The sequence below is a fragment of the Furipterus horrens genome, unplaced genomic scaffold, assembly GCF_987537825.1.
Source record: "Furipterus horrens unplaced genomic scaffold, mFurHor1.1.pri manual_scaffold_3, whole genome shotgun sequence".
NCBI classification, from domain to species: domain Eukaryota; kingdom Metazoa; phylum Chordata; class Mammalia; order Chiroptera; family Furipteridae; genus Furipterus; species Furipterus horrens.
This window is the reverse complement of record NW_028327173.1, coordinates 37996479-38014992: the sequence shown is the minus strand read 5'-3', so window position 1 is coordinate 38014992 and position 18514 is coordinate 37996479. Positions and strand designations below refer to the sequence as shown.

At 47.0% G+C, this 18514-nt stretch overlaps 1 protein-coding gene across 1 annotated transcript; it reads left to right on the top strand.

The window, feature by feature from the left end:
* Nucleotides 1–9114: 9114 nt before the first annotated feature.
* Nucleotides 9115–15643, top strand: PARS2 (prolyl-tRNA synthetase 2, mitochondrial). The gene is made up of 2 exons (XM_090269528.1): nt 9115–9182; nt 13486–15643. Exon 2 carries the CDS (start codon nt 13515–13517, stop codon nt 14940–14942), a length of 1428 nt encoding a protein of 475 aa, XP_090125654.1. The 5' UTR covers nt 9115–9182; nt 13486–13514; the 3' UTR covers nt 14943–15643.
* The last annotated feature ends 2871 nt before the right edge of the window (nt 15644–18514 follow it).

Sequence of the window (18514 nt, the reverse complement as noted above, 5' to 3'; positions counted from 1 at the left end):
TCTCAGGGCCTGTGTCCCACTCTATTACATTGATTCCTTCTCCTTGGGTCATAATTGTATCAACATGTCTGCAGCCTACCCCTGCCCCAGCTGGATTCTTTACAGTAGGAACTATACCTGATTAAGCCTCAGGGCCCTGCACCGGGCTTGGCACTGAGACAGGTTCAGTTTGGGTTATTGAAATGAGTAAACTCCCAGCAATGACGTTGCTACCTCAGTTGCAAACAGGCAACTCCATCACCAGGCCCACAGGCCTAAGGTTGGGGCCAGGTCTGCAGCCCAAGGACATTTGAGGCCCAGAACTCAACCAGAAAACATGGGCTTTCCTCCCCCCGCCTCTCCAGCCTTAAGCCAATTCTTCAATTGTTTAATTCAGGAAAGTGAAGCCCAGGTTGGGAAACTGAGACAAGAGAGCAGGGACTCGACCAAGGTCAAGCCATGAACCGATGACATATTCAAACTTGAACCCCACTTCCAGACTTGTGGGCCAGTGTTCTCTGCCTTTTCAAGGCTACCTCCTTTGCCAAGTTTTTCTATCAAGTCCAAGAGGATTACAGCCCTTCCATTCCTTCACTCAACTAGTACTTACTGAGCACTGGTCAAGTGCCAAGCAGAGTGCCAAGCTCTGGGCTCCAGTGGAGAACCAAATAGACTTGCCCTTACCTTCAGGCAGCTCACAGGCTAGACCTTGCACAGCAGCATATGCATGGCCTCGTGGGCTGCAGTGGAGACTTGTAGAGACTACGGGAAGCTGTGGAAGGTTTTAGCTGGCAGAGCTGGCTACCCTCCCCCTCCACACCAGTCCTTTGTGTCCTATATTAGTGGCCTTTCCCCAGCCCAGTGTGGGGGAGAGGATGGCTGTCCCTGAGGCTCAGAACCTGGTCCTTGGCCACCCCTCTCCAGCAAGCCACTCCTCAGGCCAGACCTCGCAGTCCCCCAGGACTGTTACTCAGGCTGGTTAGGGAAGACCAGTGGATGGCTGATCTTTATTTAATTACAATTTTGAGCCCTGCAGAATACCCCAGCCCACTGGGCAGCTGGGAGAACAACTGTCTATCACACAGCTGAAGCAGCAGGAGATCCTTAGGGTAGCACTGCAGAGTAAAAGCCTTAATGACCCCATAATCAGAGTAATGAAGATAAATCACACCTCAAGCTGCCTGCCCACTCCTTCCTCTGTGTCTAGAAGCCAACATCAGGCAGCTAGAAACTCCTGTTTAGCCAGTGTGAGCAAGACGTGTTAAAAGGAAGCAGGTGAGATTTTTCAGTTACAGGTCTCCAGAATCTCAGAGTTGGAAATAACCCTGGACATTACCTCTTCCAGCCTCTCCATCTAAAGGAGGACTCCTCTCAAGTGATTATTCTGAAAGGAGGGTCTAAACCACTTGCATACCTCTGGCAGACAGGCAGCTTACTGCCTCTTGAAGGAACCAATCCATTTTTCGTTATATTGAGTTTGTCCTTCTAGTGAGTTGAAATCCTCTTTTCTATAGTTTTTATCTTCTGATTCAAGCTCAGCTTCTGGGCCCACACAGAACATACCCTAGTAAGCATGGTAACCTTGAACAAATTACTTTCCTCTGGCCCCATTCTCTCTTTCTGTTGTGATACCTATTACAGTGCCTGAGTTGTTCAGAAGGTGGCTGGCTACTCCGCCAAGGGCCAGCCAGGGCTCTGATCTGGCTGCCAGCTGCCAGTGCCCGGCCTAGAGCCTGCACAGAGTGATGCCAGCAGCTGGAAGCAGAACAGAACAAGGCTCTCCTGTCCCTAATCAGGCCCCTAGGGAGCACCCTGTGTGAACGATGGTGGCTGGATGCCAAATGAAGTGAAATATCTCCTTTCCTCAGGCTGTTAACTTTTTTCTTGTTTAAGGAAAGGGAGGATAATGACATTTAGCACTTTACAACTCAGCAGTAAAATGAGCAGATGGAAACAGATCCCCAGAATGGCGGGTGTGCATCCAGTGAGAAACCCTCCCCAGATCTGTGGGGCTGAAGTCACTGGCAAGGCTTGCTGTTGGGTTAGGACACAGCCTGCTCCCTCCTCCTCCCCGCATGCCTCCACCCCACAGTCTGCGTAGGTTCTGCCTGCCCTCACTCCCCACTTCCTGCCTGGAGCACCTTTCCTGCCTCCCAGATCTGCTTGGAAAACAAACTCCAATTTTGATGAGGAGAGGAGGAGAGAGATGTCCTTGGCAAGCAGTGGTGAGCAAAATCTGTGGAGCTGCAGAAAGACTTCAGCTGGCCTCTCCATGGCCGCAGAAGAACAACTTGATTGAGCACGGAAGGGTCCTGCAAGGAGGTCAAAGAAAATCATATTCATCTTGATCACCATCACGACAACTTACTGAGAAGTTGCCATGGGCTGTTCCCTGGGGCACACGCCTTTGCCTCACTTAACCCTCCTAAGCCCATGAGCTATGTATCCACATTGTCTCCATTTTACAGATGAGGAAACTGAGGCTTGGAGAGGTTTGATAACTTGCCTGAGGTCTCTCCACACTGCCTTGAATGGCAAGCAGGCTAGAGAGTATTAATAAATGACTTTTGAACTATTTGGCGTTTTGATTACTTTCTCTTCTCTCACATATGTTGTTATATAAACTGAACACAAAACATTGGAATGTATTTTTCATGTTTATGTTTCCAAGCCTGCCAATAGTTCTGTGGTAGGGCTTGTTCAATGTTGGCATGCAAATTGTTTCATTAAACTGCAGCTCCTCTGGGAGTTTTATTTGTCATCTACAAAGTAAAAGAAACAAATTGAAGAACCTCTGCATTTATAGTGGAGATCAATTGTTTCGTCTGTCCAGAGCCCATCCCCGCTGGGAATAGCACACCTCTCCTTCCTGGGCTAGGATTTGCTCCTTCCCCACTCTGCATGGAAGGGTAGGGCTGCCAGTCACAGTACCCATGCCCAGGCCACAAGACCCAGGCTGGGCCAATCAGAGTCCTCCCCAGAGTTCTCCAACTGAGTGCAGGGACAGAAAATGCAAATGGTCTGTCTGCTGAAACAGCTATTAGTGGCTGTCTCTGTTAGAATTAGGCTTAGCCTTCATCGAAGACCTGAAAACAGTATCGTAAACAAAATGGCAGTTTATCCTTTGAGGGTAGCTCAAGTATCACTTTAGTGCCTGCCCATCTCCCCTCTCCCCTTACCTCCCAGGTACCTGCTGAAGTCATCCTACTGCAAGCTCCGGCCACTCTCCATCTGACCGGAAGCACTGGGTAGCTGATGCCCCGAGAGCAGCCTTCAACTAATGGGGAGTGGAAATTAGAAAATAACCCAGCCTCCTAGAGGCAGGGGATAGGATTATTCTGAGGCAAACTCCACACTCTCCCCAAGGGCCACTGGGATTGAAGTTGGTGGTCCTCAGCGGTAACCTGTTTGTTCATTATCACACCCTATATTCACCCCTGCCCTGCCCTCTCTCATTTCCCCACTCCTCTACCTTCGTTTCCTGGGGTTGCCTCCCAAATAAACTGCTTGTTGGTCTATCTTGTCGCATCCATTAACTATGAGGAAGGAGTGAAGATAGGGAATAGATATAATTGAGCCACTTACCAGATGCTAAAATTGTTAACATTATGAAGGTTAATGTAGGAGAGAATTATCCTATTCTTGTCCTAACTAGCCTGGGAACATTTTGGAATTTCCAGTCCTGTATCAATGCCTGAGTATAAATCCAATCATACAGTAGACCTCTGGTTACTCCCTGAAGGACTCATGTATCCAGATCATCTAGCATCCACTCTCCAGACCTCTGACATCTGACTGATAAGCATCCTGGACCAACTCTAGGGCTAAGAATGCAGGACAGATAATCCTCAAGAATGTACTTCTTGCTACAAGAACTCTTAGCCTTAATTTCTTCTTCAAACACTTGGGAGTTTTTGCCTAGCTGTGTTCATAGTGTGCAAATTCAAAGACCCTTGAGTAAGTCTTTATCATTTATTTCTATCAAAGCCTTCAGACTCTTGTGAGTTCATTTGACAATATAAAATAGAAAGGAATTTGCACTTATTGAGTACCAGCTGTGCACCAGGCACTGTACAAGGTGTCTTGTGGTCATTCATTCATTTACTCACTAATTAGTTTATTCAAAAAAATTTATTGAACATTTATAATGTGATAGGCAATGATCTAGGCCAAGGATTGGCAAACTATGACCCACAGGCCAAATTCGGCCTGCCGTCTGTTTTGGTGAATAAAGTTTTATTGGAACACAGTAATGTTCATTTGTTGACATACTTCTATGGCTGCTTTCAGGCTATAACAGAGTTGAGTAGTTTGTGCAGAAACAGTATATCCTGCAAGGCATAAGATATTGAGTGGCCCCTTTAGAAAAACTTCGGTGCCCTTGGTCTGGGCACTGGGGATGCTGCAGTGAACAAAACAAACAAAAGCCCTACCCTCCTGGACGGAGTTTGAATTTTACTGGGGTGAGGGGAGAGCTAAAACAACTAAATCAAAACCTAAGTAAGATATTTAGTATGTTAAATGGTGATAAATGCTATGGAGAAAAATTAAGCAGGTAAGGAGTCTCAGGAATCTTCTGGGGGAAGGCAGGTAGCAGTGGGGATTGCTGTGAAAAACTGGGTGTCAGGAAGTCCTGACTGTGAAGTTGACGTTGGAGCAGAGACATGCAGTAGGTGAAGGAGTGAGCCATGTGGACATGGCAGAAAAGAGCCACCGGATAGAGGAGTGGCAAATGCAAGAGCTATACTGGAATATTAACAAAGTTAATTTTATACTGAGCACTAAGTACCAGGTGCCCTTCAAGTGCTTTGCATACATAATCTCATCTAATTACTTAAAAGTCATCTTCTCATTACACATTTAACCTTACAAAAGAATGATCTGAATATATTTAATATATTTCCAATATTTATAAAGAACTTCCAGTTTACAACGTTTTGTAATGTTGTTTGCTTGCTCTTCACACATTTCAAGGAGGTTACTGACCTCTTCATACAGCCAAAGACTAGAAAGGTCTAGTCCCTTGCCCCAAGTCACACAGCCAGTAAGTGCTGGACCTGAAAAGCAAACCCGGATCTGGATCCAAATGCTGCATCCCTCTCCCTAAGCCACCGGCTCACCCAAATCTTGCACCAAAGAGAAAAGGCAGAGGCGTGTTGAAAGGAACTCCATTTCCATCATCCTTCCAAATGCAGTGCCCAGATAAACCAAAGTTACACCCAGAACTCACAGACGTTTGACCATTTCCTCAGTCCCAGGGCACTTATGCTCTACCCCAGGCTACTTCTGGCTGTGCCCAGGGTTCTGCAGAGCTAACACGAAGCAGGTGCTCAAAAAGGAGATGTTGGCCACCAGATTAACCGTTGCTGAGGTTTTGTTTGGTTGAATTTTTAGCAGTTCATTCTTAAGAATTGAGAGAATTAAGTAGAAAGCCATTGATTCAGCAAATAGGTATTAAGATTTACTACATACAATTGAAATTTACTATGTACAATTGAGATTTACTCTGTGCAAAGTCTTTTTACATAGTAATCAGGTTTATTATGGCAGGCCAAAGGTGAACAGGACATGGGTCCTCCCTCTGAGAGCTTGCAGCCTGTGGGGGTGAAGAAGAACTTTTTGCGTGTCCTGCATGACCAACTGAGTGTCAGGCACTGTGCTGAGCCCTTATGGGGGCCAGCTCCTTTCATCTTCATCACAATTCCAAAGGGAAGATGTCACTACTATTCTACAGATGAGGCATCTGAGCTTCAGGGAGGCTGAGTATCTTACCCACAGGCACATAGTAAGTGGGTGGCAAAGCAGGGATTGGCATTCAGGCCTGTTTGCCCCGTCGAATGTACACAGTCAGCTGTCACACACCTCCAAGAGTGAATGGGCCAGATGAGAAACTCAGACAAAAATTCTGAGGAGAATGGAGTCCTTGCATGTGAGGACTTCAAGAAAGGCTTACCAAAGAGGGTGACTTGAGTGGGGTTCTAAAGGTCAGGTCTCCAGACAAAGGGGACCCAACCAGAAAGACTGTTTGCGTGATGGCTCCCATAATTTTGCTTATGGGTCAGCACGTTTGATACAAATAAGTTGCCACTGGAGGCTCTGAGTGCAGAGATCAGGCTGTGCATCAAATACACTTGGAGGTTAATTTTTTTTCTCCCCCTTGACTAGTGGTGTTGACCATAGATGAGCTAACCAACCTTTTCAAGCCTTAGTTGTCTTTCCAGGAGGTTAAGAGCAGTTTGAGGTCAGCAAGTTCACCATTAACTCTGCCTTTACCTGTTCATTCAGCGCACATTTGGAGCCCCTCTCTGTGCCCAGCATGGGCTCTGGATGCAGGAATGACACAGTGTGTCCTCAGAGGAGCTCCAACCTGAGGGAGAGACAATCCATCCATTCATTTATTGATTGATATATTAAAACAAAACAAAAAATGAAAAAAAATCCTTTTGCTAATCCCCCATCTGAGCCAGGCTTTGTGTTCAAGGTACAGAAAAGAGCAAAACCCATGCCTGCCTCAGGGGCTCCCAGTCTGGCCAGGGGCCAAGAGAAACCATTAAGCGCATAGTATGTCCCCAGAGCTGGGGGACTCCAAGGCAAGTGTAGGATCTTTTTCTTTTGTTTTGTTTTAAATAACAATGAATAATTTGTTTGTGCGAGGTATTTTCTGTTTTAGGGCACTTGTGGAGTTTTCACCATGAATGAACTCTGTAAATCAAGGCACCCAATAAATGACTGATCAACTGACTGATTGACATGTCACACAACAAGTTCCTAGCAGCAATAGGGTTACATTCTGGGTCTCCACCACCCGGCATCCTCACTGGGGAACAAATTTACTCTGACCATGGCTGGCTTGAGCAGGCTCTGCAGCTCTAGGCTGTAGAGCCTCCTGCAAACTTGAAGTAAAATGCGGCAGTTCTCAGCCTGTCTCCCAAGGGTGTCGTGAGCATTAATTAGCTACCATTGGTAAAGTGCTCTGAAGATGTGGGGTGTATAAACACAGCAAGTCATTAGGCCTCTCCACACCATTATACTCTACAGCCTGGGAACTGCTAATTGAGAAATAATTAACACCTCAGGGTGCAGAGGAAGGAAGCTGGCTTTTCTAGGATTGGAAGCGATGTAATAATGTGCATAAGAAGGAGGGAGAACTATAAGGCTACTTTGGATCCCAAAATGTACCAAAGATTATTCATCTCCCGCCTACAAGGAGCAAGTGTGGGGAATAGTGCCTCAGTAAAACCTTTGGGACTGCACTCCTTGGGGAAAACCTCAACCATAATGGTGGGCTGCAGAGGCCAAGCCACACCCTTAACTCAAAAGAGCTCAGGTCCAGCCCAGCTCTGTCTGGACTCCCAGCTTGGTTGGGCAAATAGCAGTTGTATGGCCCACCCAAGCTGTGATTTCCTCAGCTGTGAGACTGAGATGATACCACACATCTGCCATTTCCCCAATCCCCCACACAGTAGTCTAGTGTCTTTTCTTAAGGCCAGTAGATCCAAACCTGGCTGCATAGTAGGATCGATCACCGGAGGGACTATAAAGTACTGATGCCCAGACCCACCCAGATCACTAACCAGCCTCTCAGGGCTGAGACTGGGTGCTTATGGAGATTCCAGTGCAATCAAGGATGAGAACCATTGCTTCGGCCTATGTGTCAAGCACTGTGTTAGGAGTGGTGAGAACAGAAGGTGTAAACCCTACCACACCCCATGCTTCCTTCACACCTGCTTGTCATTTCCTGATTCCATGCCAATGAGTGTCCCTACAGCCCCTCTGCCTGGACATTCTGCTCTACTCCCACTGCCATTCTTGTCCTGGTAAACCCCATTCATCCTTCAGGCTCACCTCAAAGCTCACCTCCTCAGTGAAACCCTTCTCCCTGGCATTCCCATAGGAGGTTTCTCAGCTCCCATTACACCACTGACCGCGCTGTTTTTCCTGGCAGATCCTGGGTGCGCTGAGAGGTTCTTGGAGCCACTATCAGAATCACCAGTGTATTGCATGGGGCCTGGTACATTTTAAGCACTCAATAAACTATAGCTGTTATTACATAGGTAGAGTTATATGATATGTAGCTCTCGCCTCATTACATTTGCACTTGTTGTGCCCAGTGTCTGGAACATTCTTCCCTGGATATCTGCAAAGCTCTTATCTCCTTCAGGTCTTTGCTAAAATGTGACCTTCTCAATGAGGCTTTCTTGATTATCCTATTTTATTTTATGTATTTTTTAAGATTTTATTTACTTATTTTCAGAGAGAGGGGAATGGAGGGAGAAACAGAGGGAGAGAAACAGCAATGTGTGGTTGCCTCTTATGAGCACCCAACTGGGGACCAGATCCACAACCCAGGCATGTGTGCTGACTGGGAATCGAACCGGCAACCCATTGGTTTGCAGGCCAGCGCTCAATCCTCTGAGCCACACCAGCTAGGGCCTTATAAAATTTTGACAATTTGTTCACCATGGACTTTGCATTAATTTTTAAATTAATTTCATTAAAACACCACTTCTCTTAATTACTGAGTTCTTTGGCATCCCTTTAAGTTTCACTGTATTTGTTTATCGACTAGAATGTAAGCAGCATTGAATACAAGGAATTTTGTTTGGTTCTGTTCACCATTCCCAATTTCTACAACAGTGGCTGGTACATAGTAGCTGCTCAAAAAATATTTCGAGTGAAAATTTGATTTAGTGTCTTAAAGTCTGCCTTTTTCCAATTATTTAAAAACCTTTAATTTATTTAAATTGAAAGCCTGTTACATAATAGGCTAGATTTTAAACATGGTGCATTGTTGTCATGGTTACACTACTGCCCGCGCTTCTCCTAGTCCGAGAGTGGGGCGAGCTCCTGGTCATGAGCGGGAACACCAGATTCAAAACCCGGGGGCGGGGGGGGGGGGGTTGGTGGGGGGGGGGCGGGAAAGGCCTTGACCATAGAGTTACACCTCCATGTATCCTAGAGAGCACTTCCTGGATTTACTCAGTGCTGCTAGAGCGGAGTTCTCTCTCCTTGGCTGAGCTTCCGGAAAACCCGTCACTTGTCTACAAGTTGGGTGGGACTAGTCTTCTAATCTCGGCTTGTGATTGGCTAGGAAAGCGGGAGGTGGTGCTTTGGAGGGTACTCCCCACACCGCTAGCTCCCGGCGCAGGCGTACTGGCCGGGCCTGGCGGGCTTGTGGGTGCCGTTGGCTGGGGCTGCAGTTGGTGAGCGTGGGTTACAGCGAAGGTTGAGGAGCCGGCGGCGCATCGGGGGGTCGGAGGGTCGGGGGGCCGGGGTGGAAGGCGGCAGAATGAAGAGAGGTCTCTGGGTGTGGATACTGTTTTCCCACGTGCATCCCGTCTTTGAGTTGGAACAGTGTCACAGTCACATAAATTTTTGGGTAATAGTTGTCTCCTGGTCTCAGTTTCCTCCGTGGAAAATTGAGGCCAGGACTTCCTCCGTTGTCTACCTCAGGTTGTTGGGAGTGAGTGTCACGGTGTTCCTACAAATGCCAGCCCTGGAAAGACCGTCGGGGATCACCTGGGGGCTGAGCCCATCTTCCTATTTTACAGATGGAAAAACAGGTCTGGAAAGTGGAGTCATTTGACCGTGTCACCAGCAGTGACGGCAGAGCCAGTTGTTAGAACGAAGTTTTGGGTTCTGTTGCTGTTTTATGCAGCACCGTCCGTGATGGAGACTTCGTGGGAACTGGAGGCAGGGGCTTAGCCTCCAGATGTAGTCCTGGGCTCATCTGCCGAGTCGCTTGATACAATGACTTCACATTTCTGAGCCTCCCTCTCTGTGAGTCGGACCTAATGATAATAGCAAACACTTTATGGCACTTATGATACACCAAACACTGTTACCAGCACTTTATGCATAGCTTTCCTGCTTGGATTGCAGGGCCATTGTGAATCAACCTAAAAAAGGGCCTATGCTGGAAGGACAGAGCAGATGCTCTATAAAAATGTATTGAATGGTCAAATGACTCAGAGTGTCTTTACCCGAATATGAGGTGCAAGACACATTAGTTATTATATTGCTTTCTATTGTCCGTGGAAAAATTGAGATGTATTTATTCTCCTGTTGGCGTAAGCTGAGGGATCTGAGGACAGAGGGCTTAAGGCGCTTATTTTAACTATCCAGATAATTTCCCATTGCACCCCTTCACTTTGCTCTTCATTTACTAATATGTTTGGTAAGCAAACATTATGAATAATAGCCTATTAGGCGTTTCCATAGGCCCTGAAACCTAAAATTGCAGAAAACCTCGTGAACCCATAGTTTAATGGCAGAATAGGGCATGAAATATTGTTCACTCCCAATGCCTGGCACTCAGCAGTTAATCCAAAACCATGTTTGAAAATTATTCCAATACAGTACTATGAAGAGGTGTGTGCCGTGGGAACACAGAGAAGAAACTGACTATCTATTTGGAAGGGTTGGAGAAGGCTTCTTAAAATAAGTGAGTTTTGATGAATTGGAGTTGCTGGATTGAAGATGGCCTATTCTAGGAATGATGAGCAATTTGGGGCATGTTAGGGGAGTGGTAGGATAAGCTGGAAGAGATGTGTTGGGATCAAAGTATGAAGAGGCTTTGGTACTGTTCTGAGAAAATTATGATGAGGGGCCATTTGAGATTATAAACAGGAGTGATTATAATATGGAGACTGGACAGACAGGAATCAAGAATCGTTCAGTTCATTCATTGGTAGACATTTATTTAGAGTGTCCACTGTATCCTGACACCAGGCTGGATATTGCAGATATAACTTGGAACAAAGTAGGCATGGTTACTGCCCACCGTTCACCCACTCTGTATGCTTCTGCTGTGGTTTTCCCAGTGTGGTCCCTCGACCAGCAACATCAGCATCACCTGGGAACTTCCTAAGAATACAGGTTCTCTGCCTACACCCCAGACCTGTTAAGTCAGAAACTGTGGGGTGAGGCCCACTGTTGGTGTTTTAACAAGCCCTTCAGGTGAATGTGATGCTCTCAAGTTTCAGAACCACTGGTCTCCTATAATGTAATGTGGTATTGAGGGATTAACCTAAGGCTGAGGCAGTAAGGGTCAGAAAGGAAGGGGTGGACTTGAGAGAAATATTGCGGACAGACTCATTTGCTTTAGGAGGAGCCAAGGATGAAGGCATTTCCAGCCCGGGCCACTGGCTTGAGGTGGAACCTCAAGTGATGGAGTCAGGTGTGAACCACATGTTCCTTGCCTACAGGACCCATACTTCAGGCAGTCACACTAGGACTCTGTACTGTTGCCTCCCAACCTTTTTCAGGTCATAGACTACATAGAAAGTGATAATATCTGTATAGGGTGCAGGGACAATGGATGGTGCTGCCTGAGGTTGGAGAGGACCAGCTGGAGGACTTGAGGCTGAAAGCTAGAGGTAACCACATGGGAATTCCAGCTTCCCAGAACTGAGGCGGATCAGTAACCCTGCAGAAGAGCTTCACTCCATGGGATATGCTGAAAATCAGAGGCATTCACTAAATTTGACAATATAAGTCAAGAACCTTGGAAGTTTATACCCTTTGACTCAGTAATTTCATTCCTGAAAATCCTCTTACAAATATATAACAAAATAAAACTTTCTGTTCATTGTAGATTATGTATAAAAGAGAAAACCAACAATTCTCTGATAGTAGAAGAATTGTTCTTGATGTAGTCAGTCAATGAAATGTGTGACTGTTTGGTAAAATCATAGAGAAGCCTACATGCTCATTCATCAGATGATGTCCAGTAAGCCCCTGCTGTATGCTGAGTGGAGAGCAGGTTAGATGTGACCTTTGCCTGCACAGAGCAGAGCGTTGGGGGAAGACAGGCAGCTCAATTGAGCAGTTCGGTGGTACCTCGGTACTCATCATTAATTCATTCCAGTGAGTGGCAAGCAGGCGGTGATTGATGAAGCATTTTCTCTTGTGGAGTGGCATCGTGACTCTCAATTTCTAGCAAGTGCAACAAGTGGCGAGCAAGCTTCAAACGCCGAAATATTTTTTCTCATTAAAATGCAATGAATTTGAGGAGTTCTGAAGCTGACGAGTACTGAGGTACCACTGTAACTCCAAAGAGTGAGTGGAGTTCGGTAGGGGCAAGTCAGCTGCTGCAGGACATGTTGGTCTTTGGAATGCAGGGAGTGGGACAAGGAAGGAGTCCTAGAGGACAGCATGGTAATCCTGAGGCCTGGAGGATGGGTAGGGGTTGGTATGTAAGGGAGACAATGTGTTTAAAAGAGAGCATGGTGCAGCTGGAACATGGAGAGGGCGATGGTGAGATGAGGCCAGAGGAGCAGCAACCAGCTCAAGGGGGCCGTGGCACCGTAAAGGTCTGAAGCTCAGATCCGATTCTAAAGGTAGCAGGAAGCCATTGCAGGGCTTTACGCAAGAAAAACTGTTAGGCGTTTTAGAAGTGTCCCCTATGGCTGCAGCGTGGAGAATGGGATTGGAGAAGGACGGGGTGGAAGCTGGGAGCCCAGGGAGGAGGCTGATGCAATAAGCAGGTGAGATGATGGTGGCCTGGACCTGGGCGGAGGCTGCGGAGGTGGAGAGAAGGAGTAGATTGAACAGCAAGTGAAGAAGGAATGACAGGGCCAAGGGGTTGGTGTATGTGAGACATGGGGGATGGAGTGGATGGAACTCATGTTTCTGGTTTGGGCGAAGGGTGGCCTGCAGTGCCATTCAGTGATAGGCAGCACTGGAGGCGGGGCAGGTCTAGGGGAAAGGTGCTGAGATCCTTCTGGGGTGCCGAGTTAGAAGTGCAGTGTGTTCTCCAGGAGGCATTTGGATAGGTAGATCTGAAGCTTGAGAGACATACACGAGGTGGAAATGTTGACCGGGAGCCATTAGCATGCGGCCTTACCAGGGAGTGTGTATGAGAGGAGGGAGGAGCACAAGACATTTGACATTTTATGGAAGGTGGGCAAGGGACAAGGCTGACAAAAAAGATAAGGGGTCATCAGCTGCGGTTGTCTTTGAACCGAGGAATTGTAGTTGCTTTCCTTTTCTTTTTTTATTTGTTTCTTTTCCCTCCAGTTTTCTATAATAATAATAGAAAACAATGATTGAGCTCATAGAATATGCCAGATACTGTTCTATAACTTTATAACTCTTCTAAATTCCCTACCTATAAGGTAGGTCTAATATTACTACCATTTTACATATGAAGAAACTGAGCACAGAGGGGTTAAGTCACATGCCCCAAGCTACACAGGGCACTGTCAGCAGGCAGCCCTCCTGGAAGCCAGGCTGCCTGGTGTCGGAGCTTGTGCCTTTGGTACCTGCTCATGTCTCTACAGTATGCTCTTACATTTTTATAAGTGGGAAAATGCTAATTTTTTTTTTTTTACATGGCAGTAAGAGCAGTAGAACTTGAATCTGCAAAGATACTAGAAATGAAAGGGTTTTTGTCTGCAGAATCAGTGGCTGTCGTACAAGTTTGTTGGAGGACACACTGAGCTGGCCATTTCATGGCGTCAGACACAGTTAACACTTATTTCTGCACGACTCATTTTTCTGCAGGCACAAGTGCTTCCCTGTGCCATGGTGTCATGGAAGGGCTGCTGACAAGATGCAGAGCACTGCCCACCCTGGCCACCTGCACCCACCAGCTCTCTGGGTACATTCCCCGCAGGTTTCACTACTGTGCCCCAGGGAGTGGGAAGCGCTTGGCGCTGTCCCAAATGTTCCAGCCTCAGAACCTCCGGGAAGACCAGGCGCTCTCACTGGAGGGAAGATCTGGTGACCTGACTTGTAAGAGCCAGCGGCTAATGCTGCAGGTCGGCCTGATCCACCCTGCAAGCTCTGGCTGTTACCACCTCCTGCCTTATACCGTTCGTGCCTTGGAGAAGCTGGTGCGGGTGATAGACCAGGAGATGCAGGCCATTGGTGGGCAGAAGGTCAACATGCCCAGCCTTAGCCCAGCAGAGCTCTGGCGAGCCACCAACCGGTGGGACTTGATGGGCAAGGAGCTGCTAAGACTTAGAGACAGACACGGCAAGGAATACTGCTTAGGACCAACTCATGAGGAAGCCATTACAGCCCTGGTTGCCTCCCAGAAGACACTCTCCTACAAGCAGCTCCCGTTCCTGCTGTATCAGGTGACAAGGAAGTTTCGGGATGAGCCCCGGCCTCGCTTTGGTCTTCTCCGTGGCCGAGAGTTTTACATGAAGGACATGTACACCTTCGACTCCTCCCCAGAAGCTGCCCGGCAGACCTACAGCCTGGTGTGTGATGCCTATGGCAGTCTGTTTGACAGGCTGGGACTGCGGTGTGTCAAGGTCCAGGCACACGTGGGCAGCATCGGGGGCACGATGTCTCACGAGTTCCAGCTACCAGTGGATATTGGAGAGGACCGACTTGCAGTCTGTCCCAGATGCAGCTTCTCGGCCAACAAGGAGACACTAGACTCATCACAAACGAACTGCCCTGCTTGCCAGGGACCACTGACCGAAACCAAAGGCATTGAGGTGGGGCACACATTTTACCTGGGCACCAAGTACTCCTCCATTTTCAATGCCCAGTTCATTAACGTCCATGGCCAACCATCCCTGGCTGAAATGGGGTGTTATGGGTTGGGTGTGACACGGATCTTGGCTGCTGCCATTGAGCTTCTCTCTACAGAAGACTGCATTCGCTGGCCTGGCCTCCTGGCTCCTTACCAAGTCTGCCTCATCCCCCCCAAAAAAGGCAGTAAAGAGGAGGCGGCTGCAGAGCTCACAGGGCACCTATATGACCACATCACAGAGGCAGTACCGCAGCTTCGTGGGGAGGTCCTGCTGGACGACAGGACCCATCTGACTATTGGAAATAGACTGAAAGATGCCAACAAGTTTGGCTACCCCTTTGTGATCATCGCCGGCAAGAGGGCCCTGGAGGACCCTGCCCGTTTTGAGGTTTGGTGCCAGAACACCAGTGAGGTGGTCTTCCTCACCAAAGAAGCAGTCATGGAATTACTGAACCAAGTGCAGGTTGTCTAAATGCTCCCAGGCCACCCGTGCCCCATTTCGAAGCCTTGGAGTTCATTCCAATGCTGCCTTTCTTAAACTCCTTTCTGGGGCTGGTCTCCAGAAACAGGGCAGCTCATGGAAGGTGAGCACATGTTAGGGACACCAATTTTTATCTAGTCATTTATTCAAATTATTTGTATTTAAAGTCATTAACTTGGTCCCTTCCTCTGGACGGGCCATGCTGCCACATACCATTCCTTTTACATCTCATTGTGGAAGCTTCTGTTAGGAGGCAGGGAGGCAAGAAAGGGCAGACTACTCATCTTGGCCCTGAAGCAAGCCATTTCCCTGGTCTCAGCTGAGTTCCCTTGTGTAAGGTGGGAGTGGCTGATGGCCAGAGCACCCCCCCGGCTCCATAGTCCAGGCTACTTGCTGCATATGGCCCTCCTCCACTTGAACATGTCCTCTCCCCTACTGGGGCCTCAGTTTCCCCATCTGTGACATAAGAAAATGGACCTAGATCTATAAAGTCCTTAATAGCTGTCTGGCACTGGCTGGTTCCACAAGAGGTTCATGACAAACAGATATGAGTCCTCTGGTCCTCCTTAGTCTAAGCGACACAGAAAGTTGATGTAATAAGCTAATGGCCCCAATAGATCTGGATCTATTGAGGTGGCTCTGCATTGAAATCACGCTGTATTGATTAAATAAAGTCAAAAATAGTGGGATAAGCTTTGCACATTCATTTGAAACAGTGGTGACATCTACCATCTTAATATTGTAGTGGTATCTTGTCTTGAGAGTCTTCACTTTCTTTTTCTACCATTTCTACTTCCCATTCCAAAAGGAGAAAAAACAAATGGGTGTCTGGAAAAATGTGTTTTAAACTGTTTCTTCCCACACACACTGGGGACAGCAGGCTTTGAGTGCCGTGGTGGCCCTGTCCTCGGTGCAGAGTTGGATTCTAGAGCCATGGCAGGGGTGAATCTTAAGGTCTCTGCCTGAAGTGTGTGGAAAACTAGGATTAGACTTGAGCCACTACTGTAGTGCCGCCTGCTTTTGTTGCTCCTACTCACCAGATTAGGGTCTCGTCCAAATCTAACAGGAATCGAACAAGGGCAAGGTCAAAGCCACCACCTCCTAAAAATGCACCTGATGGCTCCTGGAAGTGGTTTTCTGTCTGGCTTCCTAGCACCCTCCTGTTCAGTCCTGATGGCAATTCCTTCTTGTTCGGGGCCACCCAGCTCCTTGTTTGGTGGGCCAGCCTCTTGTTGATGGTCAGCTCCCCAGGACCAGGGTCCTAGGCAGATTCCAAGTGTACTGCAGTTCTTGTCTTGGCCAGCTTCCCAGGAGCTGGTTACTGCTAGAGTAACCCCACCCCAAGCACACACCGTCAGGTTTCCTAATTACTGCATGTGCCAAGCCCTAATGACTCCCAGGCCTGCCACGAGCGCAGGCCCAGCACTCAGGCCAGGAGATGCAGATTCTGACAGCAAACCTAGAAAAGGCTGGACTGTGAGGCACGGGCGCTTAACCTTGGCTGAACATTGGAACCACCTGGGTCCCACCCAGAGCGAGGTTCTTCTTAAGGACGAGTGTGGCCAGGTGTCAGGAATTTTAAAGCTCCTGGACAATGCTGATGCGCAGAGTCCATCGAGAGAGCTCCTTTTGTGTGGTAGCCGCCTTCTCTGAGCCCACTTTGTAGTTGAGTGTTTCTTTGAGTGATTTTGGTTGTACGTTATTAGACTAATGTGAGCTCTGCTTTTCATGGTCTGGTCATTTATTTGTTGGGGGCTTGCCATGTGCCACTGTGCTATGAGGCCCTTTTATACACTGTTTTCAGACCTTGAGACTGTGCAGGGGAGGTGCTGTTACTCTCAGTTTACCAATGAGCAATCTGAAGTTTAAGCAACTTACTGAAGGATGCACAGTTCTTCAGTATCAGAGCTAGAATCCAAGTATTGACCAAAACCTCTGCCCCCCCCACCACACCACATGGCCTCTGCCTGCACAAAAGTGATTTCAGCAAATAAAACAATTATTTCTGTCTAACCAAATTTGCCTAAAATAGGTGAGAAATTAGAATTTGTGCAAATGGGTATATATATATATATATATATATATATATATATTTAAATTTGTGTCTATAATCATATGTATGGAAGGCTGGCACTTTTAAAAACCAATTAATTTTTGACTCATAAATGTGCAAATTATAGAATGATTTGAGGATGTAGAACTACGGAACTTTAGAGCAGAAGGACTACTTGGTGTCTCCCTGTCCAACCTTCACAGATGGGAAACAGGCCTGCCGTGGGAATTCACCAGCCACATACCATCTGACTGGCAAAAGGCCACATCCCTAAATTGGGCTTCTTCCAGTTGATCTCATTGTATTGAGAGGTCTGGCTGGATCAGCCTTTGATATAGAAAAGCCTTGTAAGTATGAAACAGATACTTTCCAACGCAGACAAATACAAGGAGTGCAGTGATTTGCCCAAGGTCAAGTTGAACTGAAACCTAGGTGTCCTGATTATTAAGCCAGTGTTTCATCTAGTAGCCAGGGGCAGTATAATTTGGTTGAAAGGTCAGAAGACACATAATCGTAGATTCACCTCTAGGACCTTAGACAAATTACTTGCCCTTTGTATATTTCAGATTCTTCATCTGTAAGTAGCCCTCATGATAATGGTACCCAGCTCCTAGTGTTGTCTGGAGGTTGGCTGAGCTTACTTATATGAACTGCTCTCAGGAAACACTTCCCTCATACCAGATGGCTTCAGGAGTGCCCCCAATGGGAGCTCAGGTGCTGCTAACTTTATCTCCAGACCTGGATCTTGTTTTCTTGTGATGCTTTACAACCTTCCTGGGAATGCCACCAACAAGAACTAAGTAATGCCTGTGGAGTGGTTCCATCTCCTTAGAGGAAAAGATGGAAATATTCAAATTGTGTACCTTTTCTCCTTCCTGAACTTGCCAGTGTTACCACTTGCCATAAATTGATGAAATGGAAATGCTTGCAAAATAACAGGTACAGGCTGTATTATCATTGCTCATTCCTTGGGGAGCTCTAGCAGCAACTTGCTGGGAAATATTTAGCAGAATTAATACTTGGGGACAAAGGCTGATGCATAATAAAACCATCATATAAATCAAGCTCAGGATGTAAATCCAGGGCTCCATTAATATTCTGTGTTTTAATGGAAGAAACACCTGCTGAGCTATCCATAAAGGAGCTTGCAGAAATCTGTTGAAATTGTCATTTCCTTAACTACCTGAGTGCCAGGCCTCTTCACAGAGTTCCCACCCTCCATTTGTACACCAGAGTGGCAGAATGTCTTTTTAGAATGGATGGTTATGCCTCCAAGGGCATGTAAGGCTTTGTCTTAGAGTTAGGAAGAGTTTTTATAATTGTGGATAGTTTTCTATAATGTGGAAAATGGGAAAATATTTTTATGATATTGCAAACTTAGGGAACATTTGAAAAAAATCAAGGTTCTTCACTTAATTGAAAATAATGGCTTATATCTTAGTGACCCATACTAGAGACTCAAGAGCAACTTCCTGGGCCACTTGATAGCCATGTGACTTTGTGCAGGTAT

Excerpts from the sequence above, each read along its gene's own strand:
- PARS2 (XM_090269528.1), top strand. The coding sequence starts at position 13,515 with ATGGAAGGGCTGCTGACAAGATGCAGAGCACTGCCCACCCTGGCCACC.